At 33.9% G+C, this 24,219-nt stretch overlaps 1 protein-coding gene and 1 pseudogene across 1 annotated transcript; one reads left to right on the forward strand and one right to left on the reverse strand.

Moving 5' to 3' along the window:
• The first annotated feature begins 732 nt into the window (after positions 1–732).
• Positions 733–2,033, forward strand: LOC139857901 (uncharacterized). The gene is made up of 2 exons (XM_071846752.1): positions 733–1,725; positions 1,914–2,033. Exons 1-2 carry the CDS (start codon positions 733–735, stop codon positions 2,031–2,033), a joined length of 1,113 nt encoding a protein of 370 aa, XP_071702853.1.
• Positions 2,034–3,013: 980 nt separating this feature from the next.
• Positions 3,014–23,630, reverse strand: LOC139857902 (CBS domain-containing protein CBSCBSPB5-like; annotated as a pseudogene).
• Between the last annotated feature and the right edge of the window lie 589 nt (positions 23,631–24,219).

The following is a 24,219-nucleotide window of genomic DNA, read 5'->3' on the forward strand; positions in this document are numbered from 1 at the left end:
ATCAATGAAAATTTAGATGCTTAATGGCTACTAGAGTGTTTAAAATATAATGGTTTAACACTGAATATTGAATTATTCAGTATCACGTGTCATTTAGAGATAAAAAAACAAACACATTAAATTCTGAATAATTCACCATTTAACGCTAAACCATTTAATTATCTATTTAACATCGTCTATTTTCTTATCCTCTCAAATTGGTATTCAAAAATATTATTACGTAACTATTTTAATTTATCTATTTATTTAAAATTAAAATACTATTTGCAGAAATAATGAACTGGAAAATTTAATTGAATTGAAATTTCAAAAATGAATTTTCTTAATTTATATATATATAAATTGTGGTAAATGGTGTCAACCTATGATTGATTGGCACCATTTGTTAATAGTAACTTTTTTTTTCTTTTCAAAACATGATTTGTCCAACACCCCAAACCACTAACCCAATACCATCCGGATCCCCTGACCCACTCCACCTACCCGACCCGAATACCCAGCTACTGTAGATGCTACAGTACTTTTTTTCGAAATAAATCCGCAGCGAAAGCGCGGGCAAAAGACTAGTTTAAATCATTTTTAGTTAGAATGATAATCAAAATAAATTATTCATTTAAAAATCAAGTACCCGAACTTTCATTTCACAGGCTCAAACACTCAAATTTCACACACATAAAAGCACACGCTAAAACAGAGTTCATCCTCATCTTCAACAATCCATCAAAATTAACCATGGATCGAACGGAAGAAGATATGAAATTCGTCGGATTCTTCGGTATCTTCAAGCAATCATTCAAAACACTCTTCAATCACAAAAAACTCTTCACACAAATCACTCTAACCTTAATCCTTCCACTCGCAATCATCTTTTTAGCTCATATAAATATCTCACGCCATTTCTTCTTCAGAATCGAAAACAACTACATATCATACTCTGATACTTACTATTACAAAAGAATAACCGTTTCCGACTGGCTGTACTACTGGTTATTCAAAATCATATACTTCACGGTTCTAACCGTTTTCTCTCTCCTCTCCACGGCCGCCGTCGTTTTCACCATCGCTTCCGTTTACACCGACCGTGACGTCACCTACCGTCACGTGATCAAAATCGTTCCGAAAATATGGAAACGGTTATTCGTAACGTTTATATGTATATACGTTGCTATGTTTCTATATAATGTAATCGCCGGTATCGTTATGGTTATAACCAGATCTATTTTCGGTTATCAGGTTACCGCTGCAGTTATTTTGTTAATTTTGCTAATTGTGTACCTGTTAGGGTTTCTGTACCTAACAATTATTTGGCAGTTAGCGAGTGTGGTTACAGTTTTGGAAAATATAAACGGATTTAAAGCGATGAAAAAGGGGAAAACCTTAGCGTACGGAAAGAAGAAAGTAGGAATGGGGATTGCGTTTGTGTTGTATGTGATTTTGTTAGGGTTGATGTTTGTGTATGAAATATTTGTGGAATACGGTGATACTACAGCTGAATTGAAGATGATTTGGAGAGTGATGATTGGGATATTATGTGCAATTTTTGTTATGATTTTGTTTTTGATGTTTATTGTGACGCAAACGATGTTATATCTCGTTTGTAAATCGTATCATCGTGAAGCAATTGATAAGTTGAGTTTAGCGACGTATTTAGCTTCGTATAGTGATGAGACGGTGGTGGTTCCGAAACCGGAGGAGATTCAGCTTGGTAGAGCTCAAGTTGAGCAGGTTTGAGGATGGGTTGTACGTTTTGCATAGGGTATTGTACGTTTTTCGTAAGTAGTTGTACGGTGTGGAAATATGGAAATTAGGAATGGAGTCGTGTAAAGTCTACGCAACGTGGACTGTTTTCCTTTTGAGTAAACTGTGCATTGAATATTTTACTTGATTAAGGTTTTGTTTTCGTGTTATATTAGACCACTCTCAACCATGACACCGTCATGGACACTTCCTCAGCGCCACATCAGCTTTCTCTCTCCTCATTTCTCACCACTTCCTCTCATAACACTCTCAGGACACATCATTGCCAACCATGACATACTTCCTCCCAATCACATACCCCACAAAATTAATTAAATAAGTAATGTACAAGGTTGTTTATGCTAAAGTACAAGTAAATAAAGCAAAGAAAAAAAGAAAGAAAAAATGATCTCGTGCTGGAAGATGCTTGGGGAAGAAACAGATGAGGGCGAATCTTGTGAGGGCGGACTGAGGGCTTGGGAGGGCACACCAATGCCAATGGAGCCCTCGAGGAAGAATGGTGAGGAAGGGATTGAGGGCGGACCATTGGGAGTGGTCTTATAATTATAATTTCTAGTGAAAGTTGCGTAGTAATTGATGGTTACAAGTATATACTTTGCTATCCTGATTAAGAAATGTTTGTTAGGTTCATATGCACCGACAACAAAATAATAACAAGGGACCAAGTTTTGTTGATTAATTTTGGTAAATTTCGATACGGTCTAGAAACTGTTCGGTATTGGAGCTTCGAATATGGATTGTTTGTTTGGTTTTGCTATTTGACAACAACAAGAATTGAGGGTTCGCGCGTTGCTGCTTTAAGGTTTATGCGATTTTAAAGCTAGCTAACAATTTGCACGGCACATTTTACCTACTGATTTTTGGGGCATACAAACTACAACGAAAAACAATTATATCCTACACAACCGATAGTCATTCGTTGACAAAGATACCAAATCCATACATACACTGAAAACACCTAACTCGAAGACCCGAAGCTTGTTACGGGTACGTTTCTTATTGACAATAAATCTGCTTACGTTTTATTTGATTCGGGTGCGGATAGAAGCTATATGTGTAGAGATTTTTGTGCTAAATTAAGTTGTCCATAAAGTATACCAAAGACAAAGATACCAAAGAAGTCATCTTACAAGGAAAGTTACTTCATCAGTAACGACTATAGAGTCCTTTAATCTGCAACACTCAGCTATAATACTTGGCTCATCCATATATAAAAAAAAAAAAAAAAAAAAAAAAAATTCCAATTGGGTTCAGATTTAAAAAATTTGATACGTACTGCTTATAATGTAATGGTTTTATTTATATGTGACATAATAAGACATAATAAAGTTACATCTATATATACCATGAGCCCATTCAACTGCGAAGCAAGGATTTGAAAAAACCCCGAAATAAGCAACAACTTAGTCACTTCTATCTCGACGCCCATGTATACAAAGATCGGAAAGCTTGTATTGCACCCCACCCTAATATATCTTTGTTGAAAAGTCATGTAACTTTCGGGCTTAAACCTGAAAAGTCATGTAACTTTCGGGCTTAAACCTGTAATATATTGTTTATTGATATACCTATACCTATAGCGACTCATTTATATGTATAAATCTATGTAACACTTACGATCTCTACGGATTATCAAATGGAATAAATTGCAATTAGCAGAATAGCAAATTGGAAAAATACCTTAAGTATACCATTACAACCATGTCTCTGTGATAATCTTGACTAAACGGTCCCTCAACCTGAAATTAATGAACCAAAAAGAGTAAATTCTTTTCATCATGAAGCAAAACATGAACCTACCGATATTACCATCAACATATAAAAAAAATTCAACATTAATAATACACGTAAACATTAAGACAAAAGAAATAGTACCAACGATATGAACACTTTCTTGAATTCTCATTTTATTTCTACTATACATCATTGCATGATTGATATCCTCTACATCGCCTTAAGACACATCAGCAATAACTTCTCTGATAAAAAAATGAAGAAAAAAATGCATACCGCAAATGAATCTATGCATCCGACCGTGTTTATCTTGAATCTTAAAACCAAATGTATTGGGTAGCATTGATGAAGGATGAGGAAAAGACTTTACAGAATCTGCTTTCGACATTAATATGAATGAACTCACGCTGCATCATCAAAATTTTAACTTTTAGGCCAAACAAAAGTAATTTATAATTTGAACTTCTAATAATAGTGTAACAATAGAGCAATCATGACCTTCTTATTTCATCATCTTCTTCGACCGAAGTTATTGCCATAGCAGAATCCTAAAACTTTTGCATCATTGAACTTGCAGCTTCATTATCTATGTCTGCCGTGTTTCCCACCTAATCCATATCAATTCAACATCAACTTCAGTCAATCAATCTTGAGATAAAATATAAATTAGAGGTGGAAGGTTTGACCCATTCACTTATGAACGTGTCAATTTGGGTTGTGTTTTTTCACATATGGTTCCAAAAAGCTTAGATAAAGCTTATTGTGGTTATTGCAGCATGGGTTATCTGAAGTACATCAACAATGGCAATAACGGCTCCCTCTGCATCAAATCAAATAATAATAATAATAATAATAATAATAATAATAATAATAATAATAATAATAATAATATTATTATTATTATTATTATTATTATTATTATTATTATTATTATTATTATTATTATTATTATTATTATTATTATTATTATTATTATTATTATTATTATTATTATTATTATTATTATTATTATTATTATTATTATTATTATTATTATTATTATTATTATTATTATTATTATTATTATTATTATTATTATTATTATTATTATTATTATTATTATTATTATTATTATTATTATTATTATTATTATTATTATTATTATTATTATTATTATTATTATTATTATTATTATTATTATTATTATTATTATTATTATTATTATTATTATTATTATTATTATTATTATTATTATTATTATTATTATTATTATTATTATTATTATTATTATTATTATTATTATTATTATTATTATTATTATATAAATTTATTTAAATTAAAATTGGCTGAAAATTGGTTATCTTCAGCTGAGTTCAACAATGAACCTTGATATACCTCTATCAACTACGGGAAGATGCAAATACTTTCCATCATGCATGTTATGCAGGGCATTAACAATAGGCGTATCGAGCGTAGCACATTCTGGATTAGGAGTCATCACCTACATATTACAAAAATAATAATCAATGGCGGAGACAAGGGGGGACAGGGTGGTGTTCAGCCACCCTCAACAACTAAAGTTTAACTATTATTATTCTATAATTTTAGTAAAAGTTATATTAGTTTGGGTGATTTAATGTTAGAAAAATACTCTGTAATTTGAAAAAATACTCTGTAATTGTTATGCTTTTTGTTTCTTTTATTCAGTAACATACAATATTTATCGGTGCTATTGTTCAAAAGATGTGACCATGTTCCTTTATTATAAGTTACGATATATAAATAATTCAAGCCCCCTTTATCTTGAATTTCTGGCTTCGCCTCTGATAATAATTAAATTCATATATCAAACACATGTATATATGATAACATATACGAAAGAAAGTAATAACTTACCTTCTCAACTAAAATCAGTTCAGGACGAAGATCTTGTGCTATCACTCTCATTAAAATATCCTTTGATCTAAATATAAAGTAGAAAACTATGTTATGGCATTTTTTTACTTTTTTTTTTTTTACTTTTAAATGAATGACTTTTATATAATCTAAGACTCACGTCAAAATCCCAACGGGCATGTTATCAACAGTTGCAACAACCGAGCTCATACGAAACTCAAGCATCCTTTTTGTTGTCGTTACCACCGTGTCACTCGGTGAAACTGTAAAAACCCTGGTATATGCTCAATTGAATAAATAATGCAAAATTATATTATTTTGTAAAAATTACAAGTATATGAATAAAACAAAGCATGATTAAATTAATAATGATATAAAGTAAAGATAGTACCTACTTTGGATTCTCAGATATTATTGTAGATAAAGATGGCCTGAACATTTGCCCACGAAGCGATTCAACAAACGCGTTCGAACCTGCAGTACGATTTCAATCAATACTTTTTATCAGATTACATCGATCTGATTAAAATGGATAAATCAAACCCTAAATAAACACATCATTCTAAGCATATTTTATATATTTTTTCTTGTTTTGCAGCTGCATTTTTCCAGTTTCTCCTAAACTAACCATTCTTACAATTTTCAGTGTCTGATTCTCACATTTACACCAAAATCATACTCCAACCAAAATTCAGGGTATGCATTTATATTCAGAAATAAGTAATACACATAGCACGAATTTAACATAGTCCATACACCCCTCACATTATGATGATTATCTAAAGCCAAAATTTGATTGATACACAGAGCTAAAAAGGTTCCAAATTATGCACTGCATAAACAGTTTCATGGAAATCATGTCTGAATGAAGCATCATGTGACAGAATAGACATTTTGTTTGGCAATGCAAGGATTAAAGGATGCATAAGTGGAAAAAGAAGTATTATTAACAATGTTAATAACTTTCTTTTAATTCAGCTCGTTTAAACAAATACTAATAAACAGCCGTTTCAATCTGAGTCTGTTTAGATCCCATAGTCAACCCTAACATCTTGCCACATTTAAATAGAACCACGTAAATTTCCACATGCTTAAAAATATTATAATTTTAAAAAAAAATATCACATTGTCTATATGAAGTAAAACTATTTCTTTCAGAATTAAATTGAGTAGTCAAAAATTATAGAATGGTACTTACATATGAACCGATCAGAAAAGGTTTTAAGTCCAAAGTAGAACTGAACTGGATCTTCTAGTCAAATCTTTATGCCAAACATATGGGGCTTTGTAGATCGTAAGCTGTTTGAGAGCCTTGAGCTTTTGCTTGCACTGCTGGCATTAGTAATGTTTGACCCCACCATCCAACTGTTATTTAGCGGCGAAATTAGCAAAAGCCTTACACAAATTGTCTGCTCTCAAAATTTGAAGACTTAAATCCAAGAACGGATCGAACTTGTCATAGCAATAATTACACTACATACATTTCACCTGGAAAAACCTTTTTTTTTATACCCAAACATGAGCATACAAGTGGCTATAACGGAAATGGGTCAAACAGATTAAAAGTCGAATAAACTGTATGTTTTATGAATATAACCTTCCAGATCAATTAACACATACAAGTTACTTAATTGCTCGAATAATATACTTTTAGAGAAGTTACCTGACTATGAAGTCGGCCATCGAATGAATATCTTATGTACTAAACTTCTATCATAAGCACTTTGCAGATTCACTAGGCACTCCATTAGGGCAAACAACACTTATGCATCGATTCCGATAAAGAAGGCTGTAATTAAAAGAATTATAACAGATAAAGAAGGCTGTAAATAAAAGGATTATAAGAGACAAAGAAGGCTGTAAATAAACTGCAACAGATTTTGGGACATCAACAAAAAAACAATGAATTTATGTAGTCTACAATCAAAATCATACCCGTTTCAATTCAATGTCGCCACAAATTTTGTATGGACTCAAGAACCGTCATAGCCTTCACATTAGATTATTTGACCTACCAACCATTGATCCAAATCTTAAAAGCAGTTTCTTTAAATTTAAACCCAGCCATCAAATTTCTAATACAGTTACAAAAGAATTAGTTGATACCTCAATTTCTTCCTCGCTCTGTAAATGACGCAGGCAAACAACGAGTGAGTACAAAGAATAACTGAATTTGTAGTCATTCAGTTGAACCCGACCTTCTGTCGCCTTACACTCCAATTTTACAGATCTAATTGGAGTGTGGATTTGATAGAGAAGAAGAAAGAAGGAAAGGTAGAAGAGATGGGTGAGGTAAGGTGGAAAGTATGGTGGAAGGTACGGTATGAAACGTGTGCTTCCCTCTTTTTTTTTCCTTTTTTTCCCTTTTTTTTAAACCTGCAGACGTGGACCAATGGGAAGGCTCGAAAAATGTGCAAAGCGTGAGCAGTAAAAAAGGCTGACGTGAACCAATGGGAGGCCTAGATTTTGGCTGTTATCAGTATGTGGGTAATGTGTATGGGGCTGATTAAATGGATATGGATGATCTACGAGGAGGGAGAAAGCAAATTTTAGGTATTAGATTATTCACTATCCACTACAAAGTTTTGGTTTTCTAAATATAAATTTTAGTATTAGTATGATGATGTTTTCGCTTTATAGGGGAAAATATTTTACTTCGTTTTCATCTTTTTCCAAATTATGAGTATTTTTTTTAAGGTAAGTTTTTATTTTAGGTAACTTGTTGTCATCGAATACTCCCATTTGTCACGTACATACGCGCTTTTGGACAGAAACTCGAACCGCATTATAGGGAACCGAACGTTAAACCATACTGAGAGCAGGCGGGTCGGACCTGGTCCTGAATATGAGTCTATAAAACCTCTCCGGGAAAAACCCGACATTTAAATAATAAATCTCACAAATATTTTTAAGGGTAAGGACTCGAATTTGAGACCTCTTCACGACTCCACCTTCATCTCAATACACAAGTACAAAGTACAAATGGGTGAACCACTATACTTTGAGTTCTAGTCAACATATTTAAAGCAGCTATCCTTGAATTAAGGGTGATGATATCTACACAACCTAAAATTGTTATGTATACAACTATGATGTTTTACAGTATTGTACAGTACAATACTGTAAAGCGTGAAAGTTGTGTACATAACAATTTTGAGTTGTGTACATATCACTTCCCTTGAAATAATATTAAAAGTTTGATTATTATAGGAGTAGATAGATAGATGTGACTATTATTATTTTTTATAAATAAACAAGTAATTCAAAAAGATTAAATTGGCACTTTGTGAAGGATCTTAGACTGTTTTCAACTCTGACTCTGATGTCAGAGTCGAATTGTGTACTTTTTGATAGAAAAGTAGGTTTTTGATCGTGACTGTATTACATTCAAGACAAAATTACGCTCGTCGTCCCTGAACTTGTTTCCAGCCTTCTGATGTCACCCTTTTTTTTTTGCTTGTGTCGTCCCTAAAGTTCTACTTATGAACACAGGTCGTCCTTCTGTGAACCTACCGTCATATTGTTCTGTTAACCTTCATCATGTGCGAATCATGTGAGGGTGTTTCAGTCTTTTAACAACTTCAGGGATGACACACGAAATTTTGTCCCTTTAAATATACCATGTACATCACCAGTTAACCCAATTCGCCCCTTTTATAATACTAAACCCTAATTTTCAATTGTAATTTCTCAGCTTCAACAATTAAATATAGTGATGTGCAATTGTGGCAAGCAAACTGTTATTCGTACTTCAATGAATGCCAAAAACCCAGATCGACGTTACTATTCATGTCCAACCAAGGTAAACAAAAAACCCTAATTTTAGTGATTAAAACCCATTTGATTGCAGGTTTTTAGGTTAGTACTCTGATTAAAACCATAACTAAGTGTCATAAATTCTTCGAATTCTTGTTTAGTACTTTGATTGCAGGTTTTTCGTTTGGATTGATCCACCAACTAATGAAGGGATGAACGCCATTGAAGAGCTTTTGAATGCTGAACAAAGAAGGTCAAGAAGGTTGAAGATGTGGTTAATTTGTAGCTGGGTTATTATTTTAATGTATTGGTTTTTGTTTAATTAAATTCACATGGTTGTAAGCTCATGTTTTGTTGTAGTTCATGTATGAGTGTAGACATGGTGTTGTGTTGTAATGTGATGTTTAGTTTGTAGTAATCAATGAATGGTTGTTTTCAGTTATAACATTTTCTGTAGCTTAGTAACACAATACATGTGCATATTGAATAATATAGTTCAACTAAAACTGAAAACTGCAAATAACCCAACTTAAATCTGAAACTGAATCTGCATACACAACTAAAAACTGAAAATGCAATTAAAACATAGTTCACAAAGTGCAAGTTCAAACAACATCACAACTTAACCATACTACTACAACCTAACCATACTACTACAACCTGCAAGTTCAAAATACATTACAATTTTCCACAAACCACAAATTAAAAAAACAAAAGACAACATACTTGCACAATAGACAACATACACTACAATCACTTCTTTGATTTCTTCTGTGTTCCACTTCCTGAAGTCTCACTGCACCTTTTAGTTTCTACTCCTTCATTCTTTCATCCTCTTTTATTGTGGCCAAATTCTTTGCAATTAGAACACTGCATCTGCTTCCCCTTTTTAGACAACTTTCCATCCTTAGTAATGTTGTCTTTTTCTTCCAACCCTTTCCTTCTATTTTTCTTTGGTCTACCTGCTGTTGCTATAATCTTTGGTGGGATTAGGGTAAAAGGTAAAGTAGAGTTGGGCTACATAGATCTCCCATTTACAGGGTTGATGGAAAATGCATAAGTGTTTCTCCAAGTGCTCATCATATAAACTGGATGAACCCATTGCTCTGGCGGTTCAACTTCATCATTATTAGCAGATCTATTGTAAAGTGCAGTAATACATGCTTGCAAGGCATGCCAGATGAAATGTCCCGTTCTTATTGATTAAAAACGTTCCATATTAATTGATTTTGTTGCGAGGTTTTGACCTCTATATGAGACGTTTTTCAAAGACTGCATTCATTTTAAAACAAACCATAACCTTTATTTCATCAATAAAGGTTTAAAAAGCTTTACGTAGATTATCAAATAATGATAATCTAAAATATCCTGTTTACACACGACCATTACATAATGGTTTACAATACAAATATGTTACAACAAAATAAGTTTCTTGAATGCAGTTTTTACACAATATCATACAAGCATGGACTCCAAATCTCGTCCATATTTAAGTATGCGACAGCGGAAGCTCTTAATAATCACCTGAGAATAAACATGCTTAAAACGTCAACAAAAATGTTGGTGAGTTATAGGTTTAACCTATATATATCAAATCATAATAATAGACCACAAGATTTCATATTTCAATACACATCCCATACATAGAGATAAAAATCATTCATATGGTGAACACCTGGTAACCGACATTAACAAGATGCATATATAAGAATATCCCCATCATTCCGGGACACCCTTCGGATATGATATAAATTTCGAAGTACTAAAGCATCCGGTACTTTGGATGGGGTTTGTTAGGCCCAATAGATCTATCTTTAGGATTCGCGTCAATTAGGGTGTCTGTTCCCTAATTCTTAGATTACCAGACTTAATAAAAAGGGGCATATTCGATTTCGATAATTCAACCATAGAATGTAGTTTCACGTACTTGTGTCTATTTTGTAAATCATTTATAAAACCTGCATGTATTCTCATCCCAAAAATATTAGATTTTAAAAGTGGGACTATAACTCACTTTCACAGATTTTTACTTCGTCGGGAAGTAAGACTTGGCCACTGGTTGATTCACGAACCTATAACAATATATACATATATATCAAAGTATGTTCAAAATATATTTACAACACTTTTAATATATTTTGATGTTTTAAGTTTATTAAGTCAGCTGTCCTCGTTAGTAACCTACAACTAGTTGTCCACAGTTAGATATACAGAAATAAATCGATAAATATTATCTTGAATCAATCCACGACCCAGTGTATACGTATCTCAGTATTGATCACAACTCAAACTATATATATTTTGGAATCAACCTCAACCCTGTATAGCTAACTCCAACATTCACATATAGAATGGCTATGGTTGTTCCGAAATATATATAGATGTGTCGACATGATAGGTCGAAACATTGTATACGTGTCTATGGTATCTCAAGATTACATAATATACAATACAAGTTGATTAAGTTATGGTTGGAATAGATTTGTTACCAATTTTCACGTAGCTAAAATGAGAAAAATTATCCAATCTTGTTTTACCCATAACTTCTTCATTTTAAATCCGTTTTGAGTGAATCAAATTGCTATGGTTTCATATTGAACTCTATTTTATGAATCTAAACAGAAAAGTATAGGTTTATAGTCGGAAAAATAAGTTACAAGTCGTTTTTGTAAAGGTAGTCATTTCAGTCGAAAGAACGACGTCTAGATGACCATTTTAGAAAACATACTTCCACTTTGAGTTTAACCATAATTTTTGGATATAGTTTCATGTTTATAATAAAAATCATTTTCTCAGAATAACAACTTTTAAATCAATGTTTATCATAGTTTTTAATTAACTAACCCAAAACAGCCCGCGGTGTTACTACGACGGCGTAAATCCGGTTTTACGGTGTTTTTCGTGTTTCCAGGTTTTAAATCATTAAGTTAGCATATCATATAGATATAGAACATGTGTTTAGTTGATTTTAAAAGTCAAGTTAGAAGGATTAACTTTTGTTTGCGAACAAGTTTAGAATTAACTAAACTATGTTCTAGTGATTACAAGTTTAGACCTTCGAATATGATAGCTTTATATGTATGAATCGAATGATGTTATGAACATCATTACTACCTTAAGTTCCTTGGATAAACCTACTGGAAAAGAAAAAAATGGATCTAGCTTCAACGGATCCTTGGATGGCTCGAAGTTCTTGAAGCAGAATCATGACACGAAAACAAGTTCAAGTAAGATCATCACTTGAAATAAGATTGTTATAGTTATAGAAATTGAACCAAAGTTTGAATATGATTATTACCTTGTATTAGAATGATAACCTACTGTAAGAAACAAAGATTTCTTGAGGTTGGATGATCACCTTACAAGATTGGAAGTGAGCTAGCAAACTTGAAAGTATTCTTGATTTTATGTAACTAGAACTTGTAGAATATATGAAGAACACTTAGAACTTGAAGATAGAACTTGAGAGAGATCAATTAGATGAAGAAAATTGAAGAATTAAAGTGTTTGTAGGTGTTTTTGGTCGTTGGTGTATGGATTAGATATAAAGGATATGTAATTTTGTTTTCATGTAAATAAGTCATGAATGATTACTCATATTTTTGTAATTTTATGAGATATTTCATGCTAGTTGCCAAATGATGGTTCCCACATGTGTTAGGTGACTCACATGGGCTGCTAAGAGCTGATCATTGGAGTGTATATACCAATAGTACATACATCTAAAAGCTGTGTATTGTACGAGTACGAATACGGGTGCATACGAGTAGAATTGTTGATGAAACTGAACGAGGATGTAATTGTAAGCATTTTTGTTAAGTAGAAGTATTTTCATAAGTGTATTGAAGTCTTTCAAAAGTGTATAAATACATATTAAAACACTACATGTATATACATTTTAACTGAGTCGTTAAGTCATCGTTAGTCGTTACATGTAAGTGTTGTTTTGAAACCTTTAGGTTAACGATCTTGTTAAATGTTGTTAACCCAATATTTATAATATCAAATGAGATTTTAAATTATTATATTATCATGATATTATCATGTATGAATATCTCTTAATATGATATATATACATTAAATGTCTTTACAACGATAATCGTTACATATATGTCTCGTTTAAAAATCATTAAGTTAGTAGTCTTGTTTTTACATATGTAGTTCATTGTTAATATACTTAATGATATGTTTACTTATCATAGTATCATGTTAACTATATATATATCCATATATATGTCATCATATAGTTTTTACAAGTTTTAACGTTCGTGAATCACCGGTCAACTTGGGTGGTCAATTGTCTATATGAAACATATTTCAATTAATCAAGTCTTAAAAAGTTTGATTGCTTAACATGTTGGAAACATTTAATCATGTAAATATCAATCTCAATTAATATATATAAACATGGAAAAGTTCGGGTCACTACAGTACCTACCCGTTAAATAAATTTCGTCCCGAAATTTTAAGCTGTTGAAGGTGTTGACGAATCTTCTGGAAATAGATGCGGGTATTTCTTCTTCATCTGATCTTCACGCTCCCAGGTGAACTCGGGTCCTCTACGAGCATTCCATCGAACCTTAACAATTGGTATCTTGTTTTGCTTAAGTCTTTTAACCTCACGATCCATTATTTCGACGGGTTCTTCGATGAATTGAAGTTTTTCATTGATTTGGATTTCATCTAACGGAATAGTGAGATCTTCTTTAGCAAAACATTTCTTCAAATTCGAGACGTGGAAAGTGTTATGTACAGCCGCGAGTTGTTGAGGTAACTCAAGTCGGTAAGCTACTGGTCCGACACGATCAATAATCTTGAATGGTCCAATATACCTTGGATTTAATTTCCCTCGTTTACCAAATCGGACAACGCCTTTCCAAGGTGCAACTTTAAGCATGACCATCTCTCCAATTTCAAATTCTATATCTTTTCTTTTAATGTCAGCGTAGCTCTTTTGTCGACTTTGGGCGGTTTTCAACCGTTGTTGAATTTGGATGATCTTCTCGGTAGTTTCTTGTATAATCTCCGGACCCGTAATCTGTCTATCCCCCACTTCACTCCAACAAATCGGAGACCTGCACTTTCTAACATAAAGTGCTTCAAACGGCGCCATCTCAATGCTTGAATGGTAGCTGTTGTTGTAGGAAAATTCTGCTAACGGTAGATGTCGATCCCAACTGTTTCCGAAATCAATAACACATGCTCGTAGCATGTCTTCAAGCGTTTGTATCGTCCTTTCGCTCTGCCCATCAGTTTGTGGATGATAGGCAGTACTCATGTCTAGACGAGTTCCTAATGCTTGCTGTAATGTCTGCCAGAATCTTGAAATAAATCTGCCATCCCTATCAGAGATAATAGAGATTGGTATTCCATGTCTGGAGACGACTTCCTTCAAATACAGTCGTGCTAACTTCTCCATCTTGTCATCTTCTCTTATTGGCAGGAAGTGTGCTGATTTGGTGAGACGATCAACTATTACCCAAATAGTATCAAAACTACTTGCAGTCCTTGGCAATTTAGTGATGAAATCCATGGTAATGTTTTCCCATTTCCATTCCGGGATTTTGGGTTGTTGAAGTAGACCTGATGGTTTCTGATGCTCAGCTTTGACCTTAGAACACGTCAAACATTCTCCTACGTATTTAGCAACATCGGCTTTCATACCCGGCCACCAAAAATGTTTCTTGAGATCCTTGTACATCTTCTCCGTTCCAGGATGTATTGAGTATCTGGTTTTATGAGCTTCTCTAAGTACCATTTCTCTCATATCTCCAAATTTTGGTACCCAAATCCTTTCAGCCCTATACCGGGTTCCGTCTTCCCGAATATTAAGATGCTTCTCCGATCCTTTGGGTATTTCATCCTTTAAATTTCCCTCTTTTAAAACTCCTTGTTGCGCCTCCTTTATTTGAGTAGTAAGGTTATTATGAATCATTATATTCATAGATTTTACTCGAATGGGTTCTCTGTCCTTCCTACTCAAGGCATCGGCTACCACATTTGCCTTCCCCAGGTGGTAACGAATCTCAAAGTCGTAATCATTCAACAATTCAATCCACCTACGCTGCCTCATATTCAGTTGTTTCTGATTAAATATGTGTTGAAGACTTTTGTGGTCGGTATATATAATACTTTTGACCCCATATAAGTAGTGCCTCCAAGTCTTTAATGCAAAAACAACCGCGCCTAATTCCAAATCATGCGTCGTATAATTTTGCTCGTGAATCTTCAATTGTCTAGACGCATAAGCAATCACCTTCGTTCGTTACATTAATACACAACCGAGACCTTGCTTTGATGCGTCACAATAAATCACAAAATCATCATTCCCTTCAGGAAATGACAATATAGGTGCCGTAGTTAGCTTTTTCTTCAATAACTGAAACGCTTTCTCTTGTTCATCATTCCATTCAAATTTCTTCCCTTTATGCGTTAATGCAGTCAAGGGTTTTGCTATTCTGGAAAAGTCTTGGATGAACCTTCTGTAGTAACCAGCTAGTCCTAAAAACTGGCGTATGTGTTTCGGATTTTTCGGGGTTTCTCACTTTTCAACAGTTTCTATCTTTGCCGGATCCACCTTAATACCTTCTTTGTTCACTATGTGACCGAGGAATTGAACTTCTTCCAACCAAAATGCACACTTTGAAAACTTAGCGTACAATTCTTCCTTCCTCAATACTTCTAACACCTTTCTCAAATGTTCACCGTGTTCTTGGTCATTCTTTGAGTAAATAAGTATGTCATCAATGAAAACAATGACAAACTTGTCAAGGTATGGTCCACACACTCGGTTCATAAGGTCCATGAACACAGCTGGTGCATTAGTTAAACCAAACGGCATGACCATAAACTCGTAATGACCGTAACGTGTTCTGAAAGCAGTCTTTGGAATATCATCTTCTTTCACCCGCATTTGATGATACCCGAAACGTAAGTCAATCTTTGAATAAACAGACGAGCCTTGTAGTTGATCAAATAAGTCGTCGATTCTCGGTAGTGGGTAGCGGTTCTTGATGGTAAGTTTGTTCAACTCTCGGTAGTCGATACACAACCTTAATGTACCATCTTTCTTCTTGACAAACAAAACAGGAGCTCCCCACGGTGATGTGCTTGGTCGAATGAAACCAATCTCCAAAAGTTCTTGTAATTGGCTTTGCAGTTCTTTCATCTCGCTGGGTGCAAGTCTGTAAGGAGCACGGGCTATTGGTGCAGCTCCTGGTACAAGATCTATTTGAAATTCAACGGATCGATGTGGGGGTAATCCCGGTAATTCTTTCGGAAATACATCGGGAAATTCTTTTGCAATGGGAACATCATTGATGCTCTTTTCTTCAGTTTGTACTTTCTCGACGTGTGCTAGAACAGCATAGCAACCTTTTCTTATTAGTTTTTGTGCCTTCAAATTACTAATAAGATGTAGCTTCGTGTTGCCCTTTTCTCCGTACACCATTAAGGGTTTTCCTTTCTCTCGTATAATGCGAATTGCATTTTTGTAACAAACGATCTCTGCTTTCACTTCTTTCAACCAGTCCATACCGATTATCACATCAAAACTCCCTAACTCTACTGGTATCAAATCAATCTTAAATGTTTCGCTAACCAGTTTAATTTCTCGATTCCGACATATATTATCTGCTGAAATTAATTTACCATTTGCTAAATCGAGTAAAAATTTACTATCCAAAGGCGTCAATGGACAACTTAATTTAGCACAAAAATCTCTACTCATATAGCTTCTATCCGCACCCGAATCAAATAAAACGTAAGCAGATTTATTGTCAATAAGAAACGTACCCGTAACAAGCTCCGGGTCTTCTTGTGCCTCTGCCGCATTAATATTGAAAACTCTTCCGCGGCCTTGTCCATTCGTGTTCTCCTGGTTCGGGCAATTTCTAATAATGTGGCCCAGTTTTCCACATTTATAACAAACTACATTGGCATAACTTGCTCCGACACTACTTGCTCCGCCATTACTCGTTCCGACACCATTTGTTCCTTTCGTTCTATTAACCCCTGGTCCGTAGACCTCACACTTCGCCGCGCTATGACCATTTCTTTTACACTTGTTGCAAAATTTGGTGCAGAACCCCGAGTGATACTTTTCACACCTTTGGCATAGCTGCTTCTGATTGTTGTTGTTGTTGCGGTTATTATTGTTGTTGGGATGATTGTTGTAGTTGCTGTTGTTGTTGTTGTTGTTGTTGTTGGGCCGTTTGTTGTAGTTGCGATTGATGTTGCGATTGTTGGGATAATTGTTGCGATTATTGTTGTAATTGCTGTTGTTGTTGTATTGGTGATTCTTATCACCGTTTTCCTCCCACTTTCTTTTGACTTGCTTCACATTGGCCTCTTCAGCAGTCTGTTCTTTAATTCTTTCTTCAATCTGGTTCACTAGTTTGTGAGCCATTCTACATGCCTGTTGTATGGAGGCGGGCTCGTGTGAACTTATATCTTCTTGGATTCTTTCCGGTAATCCTTTCACAAACGCGTCGATCTTCTCTTCCTCATCTTCGAATGCTCCCGGACACAATAGGCACAATTCTGTGAATCGTCTTTCGTACGTGGTAATATCAAATCCTTGGGTTCGTAACCCTCTAAGTTCTGTCTTGAGCTTATTGACCTCGGTTTTGGGACGGTACTTCTCGTTCATCAAGTGTTTGAATGCTGACCACGGTAGTGCGTACGCATCGTCTTGTCCCACTTGCTCTAGATAGGTATTCCACCATGTTAACGCAGAACCTGTGAAGGTATGCGTAGCGTACTTTACTTTGTCCTCTTCAGTACACTTACTTATGGCAAACACCGATTCGACCTTCTCGGTCCACCGTTTCAATCCGATCGGTCCTTCGGTTCCATCAAATTCCAAAGGTTTGCAGGCAGTGAATTCTTTGTAGGTGCATCCTACACGATTTCCTGTACTGCTAGATCCAAGGTTATTGTTGGTATGTAGCGCAGCCTGTACTGCAGCTATGTTTGAAGCTAGAAAAGTACGGAATTCCTCTTCATTCATATTCACGGTGTGTCGAGTAGTCGGTGCCATTTCCTTCAAAATAGTCAAATGGAACAAGTTAATCATACAGAATATTAAGAGTAGTTAATAGTATTTCGTAGCATAATATGAACTCATTTATAAAAGCTTTTTCTTCATATTAGCGTTTTATAAGTTTAAATTCGGGTAGTACCTACCCGTTAAGTTCATACTTAGTAGCTAATATACAATTCAACTACTACAATTCTATATGAAAAACTGATTATAATAATATTTCGCGTTCAAACTTTTACACAATATTTTACAAACTTACAATACCGCTTATTTTACATATAGCATGAAATATAGCACACAATAAATTTGATACAAGATGGTTGTGAAGATAATTCTAGCTAGTACACAAGTCGTTCAGCAAAGGCAATAAAGACACGTAATTCATACGTCCAGAAACAAGTCATGCATTCTGGTTTTACTAGGATTACTTCCCATCCTTGGTCTTGTGGAACATAACCGTTATGGCCGTTGATAAGACAGCGTGTTGTAACGTCGTCAAAGGGACGAGGGTTACGTAATGTCCAACAGTCCCGTAATAATCTAAGAACCTCATTTCTTACCCCAATTACCGACTCTGTCACTTGTGGGAACGTTTTGTTTAATAGTTGTAGGCCGATGTTCTTGTTCTCACTTTGGTGAGAAGCGAACATTACTAATCCGTAAGCATAACATGCTTCTTTATGTTGCATGTTAGCCGCTTTTTCTAAATCACGAAGTCCAATATTCGGATATATTGAGTCAAAAATAATTTCTTAACCCATTGCGTAAAATAGCATTTGGGTTCCCCGCAATATATGCGTCAAAGTAAACACATCGTAACTTATGGATTTCCCAATGTGATATCCCCCATCTTTCGAACGAAAGCCTTTTATAAACCAAGGCATTCTTGGAACGTTCTTCGAATGTCTTACAAACTGATCTCGCCTTAAATAGTTGTGCAGAAGAATTCTGACCGACTCTAGACAAGATTTCATCAATCATGTCTCCGGGTAGGTCTCTTAAAATATTGGGTTGTCTATCCATTTTGTGTTTTTATACTGTAAAATAGACAAGAGTTAGATTCATAAAAAAAATACTTATTAATACAAGCAATTTTTACATATATCATAAAGCATAAGCACACTATATTACATATATTACACCACACGAATACAACTATCTTATTCCGACTCGCTTGTTTCTTCTTCTTCGGTTTTAGTTCGTTTTGCCAAGTTTCTAGGGATATATGATGTTCCCCTAATACGAGCCGTCGTTATCCACATTGGTTTAGAAAAACCTGGTGGTTTAGAGGTTCCCGGGTCATTGTTACAACTTAAGGACTTCGGGGGTTGACGATACATATAAAGTTCATCGGGGTTGGAATTAGATTTCTCTATTTTTATGCCCTTTCCCTTATTATTTTCTTTTGCCTTTTTAAATTCAGTTGGGGTAATTTCTATAACATCATCGGAATTCTCGTCAGAATCCGATTCATCGGAGAATTGGTAATCCTCCCAATATTTTGCTTCCTTGGCGGAAACACCATTGACCATAATTAACCTTGGTCGGTTGGTTGAGGATTTTCTTTTACTTAACCGTTTTATTATTTCCCCCACCGGTTCTATTTCTTCATCCGGTTCCGATTCTTCTTCCGGTTCCGATTCTTCTTTCGGTTCCGACTCTTCTTCCGGTTCCTCTTCGGGAACTTGTGAATCAGTCCACGAATCATTCCAATTTACATTTGACTCTTCATTATTATTAGGTGAGTCAATGGGACTTGTTCTAGAGGTAGACATCTATCACATAATATCAAACGCGTTAAGAGATTAATATATCACATAATATTCACATGTTAAAAATATATAGTTTCCAACAAAATTTGTTAAGCAATCATTTTTCAAGTAAACACGGTCGAAGTCTAGACTCACTAATGCATCCTAACAAACTCGATAATACACACTAATGCAAAATTCTGGTTCTCTAAGACCAACGCTCGGATACCAACTGAAATGTCCCGTTCTTATTGATTAAAAACGTTCCATATTAATTGATTTCGTTGCGAGGTTTTGACCTCTATATGAGACGTTTTTCAAAGACTGCATTCATTTTAAAACAAACCATAACCTTTATTTCATCAATAAAGGTTTAAAAAGCTTTACGTAGATTATCAAATAATGATAATCTAAAATATCCTGTTTACACACGACCATTACATAATGGTTTACAATACAAATATGTTACAACAAAATAAGTTTCTTGAATGCAGTTTTTACACAATATCATACAAGCATGGACTCCAAATCTCGTCCATATTTAAGTATGCGACAGCGGAAGCTCTTAATAATCACCTGAAAATAAACATGCTTAAAACGTCAACAAAAATGTTGGTGAGTTATAGGTTTAACCTATATATATCAAATCATAATAATAGACCACAAGATTTCATATTTCAATACACATCCCATACATAGAGATAAAAATCATTCATATGGTGAACACCTGGTAACCGACATTAACAAGATGCATATATAAGAATATCCCCATCATTCCGGGACACCCTTCGGATATGATATAAATTTCGAAGTACTAAAGCATCCGGTACTTTGGATGGGGTTTGTTAGGCCCAATAGATCTATCTTTAGGATTCGCGTCAATTAGGGTGTCTGTTCCCTAATTCTTAAATTACCAGACTTAATAAAAAGGGGCATATTCGATTTCGATAATTCAACCATAGAATGTAGTTTCACGTACTTGTGTCTATTTTGTAAATCATTTATAAAACCTGCATGTATTCTCATCCCAAAAATATTAGATTTTAAAAGTGGGACTATAACTCACTTTCACATATTTTTACTTCGTCGGGAAGTAAGACTTGGCCACTGGTTGATTCACGAACCTATAACAATATATACATATATATCAAAGTATGTTCAAAATATATTTACAACACTTTTAATATATTTTGATGTTTTAAGTTTATTAAGTCAGCTGTCCTCGTTAGTAACCTACAACTAGTTGTCCACAGTTAGATATACAGAAATAAATTGATAAATATTATCTTGAATCAATCCACGACCCAGTGTATACGTATCTCAGTATTGATCACAACTCAAACTATATATATTTTGGAATCAACCTCAACCCTGTATAGCTAACTCCAACATTCACATATAGAGTGGCTATGGTTGTTCCGAAATATATATAGATGTGTCGACATGATAGGTCGAAACATTGTATACGTGTCTATGGTATCTCAAGATTACATAATATACAATACAAGTTGATTAAGTTATGGTTGGAATAGATTTGTTACCAATTTTCACGTAGCTAAAATGAGAAAAATTATCCAATCTTGTTTTACCCATAACTTCTTCATTTTAAATCCGTTTTGAGTGAATCATATTGCTATGGTTTCATATTGAACTCTATTTTATGAATCTAAACAGAAAAAGTATAGGTTTATAGTCGGAAAAATAAGTTACAAGTCATTTTTGTAAAGGTAGTCATTTCAGTCGAAAGAACGACGTCTAGATGACCATTTTAGAAAACATACTTCCACTTTGAGTTTAACCATAATTTTTGGATATAGTTTCATGTTCATAATAAAAATCATTTTCTCAGAATAACAACTTTTAAATCAAAGTTTATCATAGTTTTTAATTAACTAACCCAAAAGAGCCCGCGGTGTTACTACGACGGCGTAAATCCGGTTTTACGGTGTTTTTCGTGTTTCCAGGTTTTAAATCATTAAGTTAGCATATCATATAGATATAGAACATGTGTTTAGTTGATTTTAAAATTCAAGTTAGAAGGATTAACTTTTGTTTGTGAACAAGTTTAGAATTAACTAAACTATGTTCTAGTGATTACAAGTTTAAACCTTCGAATAAGATAGCTTTATATGTATGAATCGAATGATGTTATGAACATCATTACTACCTTAAGTTCCTTGGATAAACCTACTGGAAAAGAGAAAAATGGATCTAGCTTCAACAGATCCTTGGATGGCTCGAAGTTCTTGAAGCAGAATCATGACACGAAAACAAGTTCAAGTAAGATCATCACTTGAAATAAGATTGTTATAGTTATAGAAATTGAACCAAAGTTTGAATATGATTATTATCTTGTATTAGAATGATAACCTACTATAAGAAACAAAGATTTCTTGAGGTTGGATGATCACCTTACAAGATTGGAAGTGAGCTAGCAAACTTGAAAGTATTCTTGATTTTATGTAACTAGAACTTGTAGAATATATGAAGAACACTTAGAACTTGAAGATAGAACTTGAGAGAGATCAATTAGATGAAGAAAATTGAAGAATGAAAGTGTTTGTAGGTATTTTTGGTCGTTGGTGTATGGATTAGATATAAAGGATATGTAATTTTGTTTTCATGTAAATAAGTCATGAATGATTACTCATATTTTTGTAATTTTATGAGATATTTCATGCTAGTTGCCAAATGATGGTTCCCACATGTGTTAGGTGACTCACATGGACTGCTAAGAGCTGATCATTGGAGTGTATATACCAATAGTACATACATCTAAAAGCTGTGTATTGTACGAGTACGAATACGGGTGCATACGAGTAGAATTGTTGATGAAACTGAACGAGGATGTAATTGTAAGCATTTTTGTTAAGTAGAAGTATTTTCATAAGTGTATTGAAGTCTTTCAAAAGTGTATAAATACATATTAAAACACTACATGTATATACATTTTAACTGAGTCGTTAAGTCATCGTTAGTCGTTACATGTAAGTGTTGTTTTGAAACCTTTAGGTTAACGATCTTGTTAAATGTTGTTAACCCAATATTTATAATATCAAATGAGATTTTAAATTATTATATTATCATGATATTATCATGTATGAATATCTCTTAATATGATATATATACATTAAATGTCTTTACAACGATAATCGTTACATATATGTCTCGTTTAAAAATCATTAAGTTAGTAGTCTTGTTTTTACATATGTAGTTCATTGTTAATATACTTAATGATATGTTTACTTATCATAGTATCATGTTAACTATATATATATCCATATATATGTCATCATATAGTTTTTACAAGTTTTAACGTTCGTGAATCACCGGTCAACTTGGGTGGTCAATTGTCTATATGAAACATATTTCAATTAATCAAGTCTTAACAAGTTTGATTGCTTAACATGTTGGAAACATTTAATCATTTAAATATCAATCTCAATTAATATATATAAACATGGAAAAGTTCGGGTCACTACACCAGTGATCTCCCACCTTCTACAAGCACACTCTTTAGTAGCTAAATCAACAACCACTTGTTCACCATTCAGACCATTAACCTGATATTTCTGTCTACCATTCCAAAGCACTGTATACTTACTTGCATCCTTCTTATTTGCTTCAAAAAGTTTGGTTGCATTAGGAGTTAAAATCTGATTACTTGCATCCTTCTTGTTTGTTACAACCAACACATTCACAATCCTCTTCATCAGATACTCTCTCACATATTCTAATGCTGTAATGATTGGTTTATCCCTTGCATCAGCTAACCATCGGTTCAACACCTCACACATATTGTTTAACAGTATATCTGAGACTGCTCTACCTACACATGTAATTTAACAGTTTTATAGTGTTAATATTGTAAACCAGAATAAATTGACAATCTCTGTGGAATAACCAAATTACTAACCAGAGAAATGGCTTCTAGCCCAATGTCTTGGTTGAATATCTGCTAAGTATTTATGGCATGCACTATTAAACTCTTTCAGAGACTTCATTGATCTTTCAAACTCTGGCACAGTAGTAGCTGTAGCACAAGTCCACAAATGTGACTTGTATGCTTTTACATTCCATGTCTTCTTCATGTTCTCATGAATGTGTCTTAGACAGTAACGATGCTCAGCAGCTGGAAACACTTGTTCAACAGCATTAATCAATCCCTGACACATTAAAACAATTATAACGTCAACATACATAATAATTGTTTTAAACTATAATTAAATTAACTGTATTAAATATGGATTTAACTTACTCTTTTTCTGTTTTTCATTTGGACCACATGTTCATCTGCATTTA

This window comes from Rutidosis leptorrhynchoides, chromosome 7 (genome assembly GCF_046630445.1).
Source record: "Rutidosis leptorrhynchoides isolate AG116_Rl617_1_P2 chromosome 7, CSIRO_AGI_Rlap_v1, whole genome shotgun sequence".
Classification (NCBI taxonomy): domain Eukaryota; kingdom Viridiplantae; phylum Streptophyta; class Magnoliopsida; order Asterales; family Asteraceae; genus Rutidosis; species Rutidosis leptorrhynchoides.

What these genes read in the sequence shown, in the direction of transcription:
- LOC139857901 (XM_071846752.1), top strand. Translation starts at nt 733, where the DNA reads ATGGATCGAACGGAAGAAGATATGAAATTCGTCGGATTCTTCGGTATC. An exon ending in GTAGAGCTCAAGTTGAGCAG is followed by an intron (nt 1,726 to 1,913) that starts GTTTGAGGATGG and finishes GTGTTATATTAG; the next exon opens with ACCACTCTCAACCATGACAC.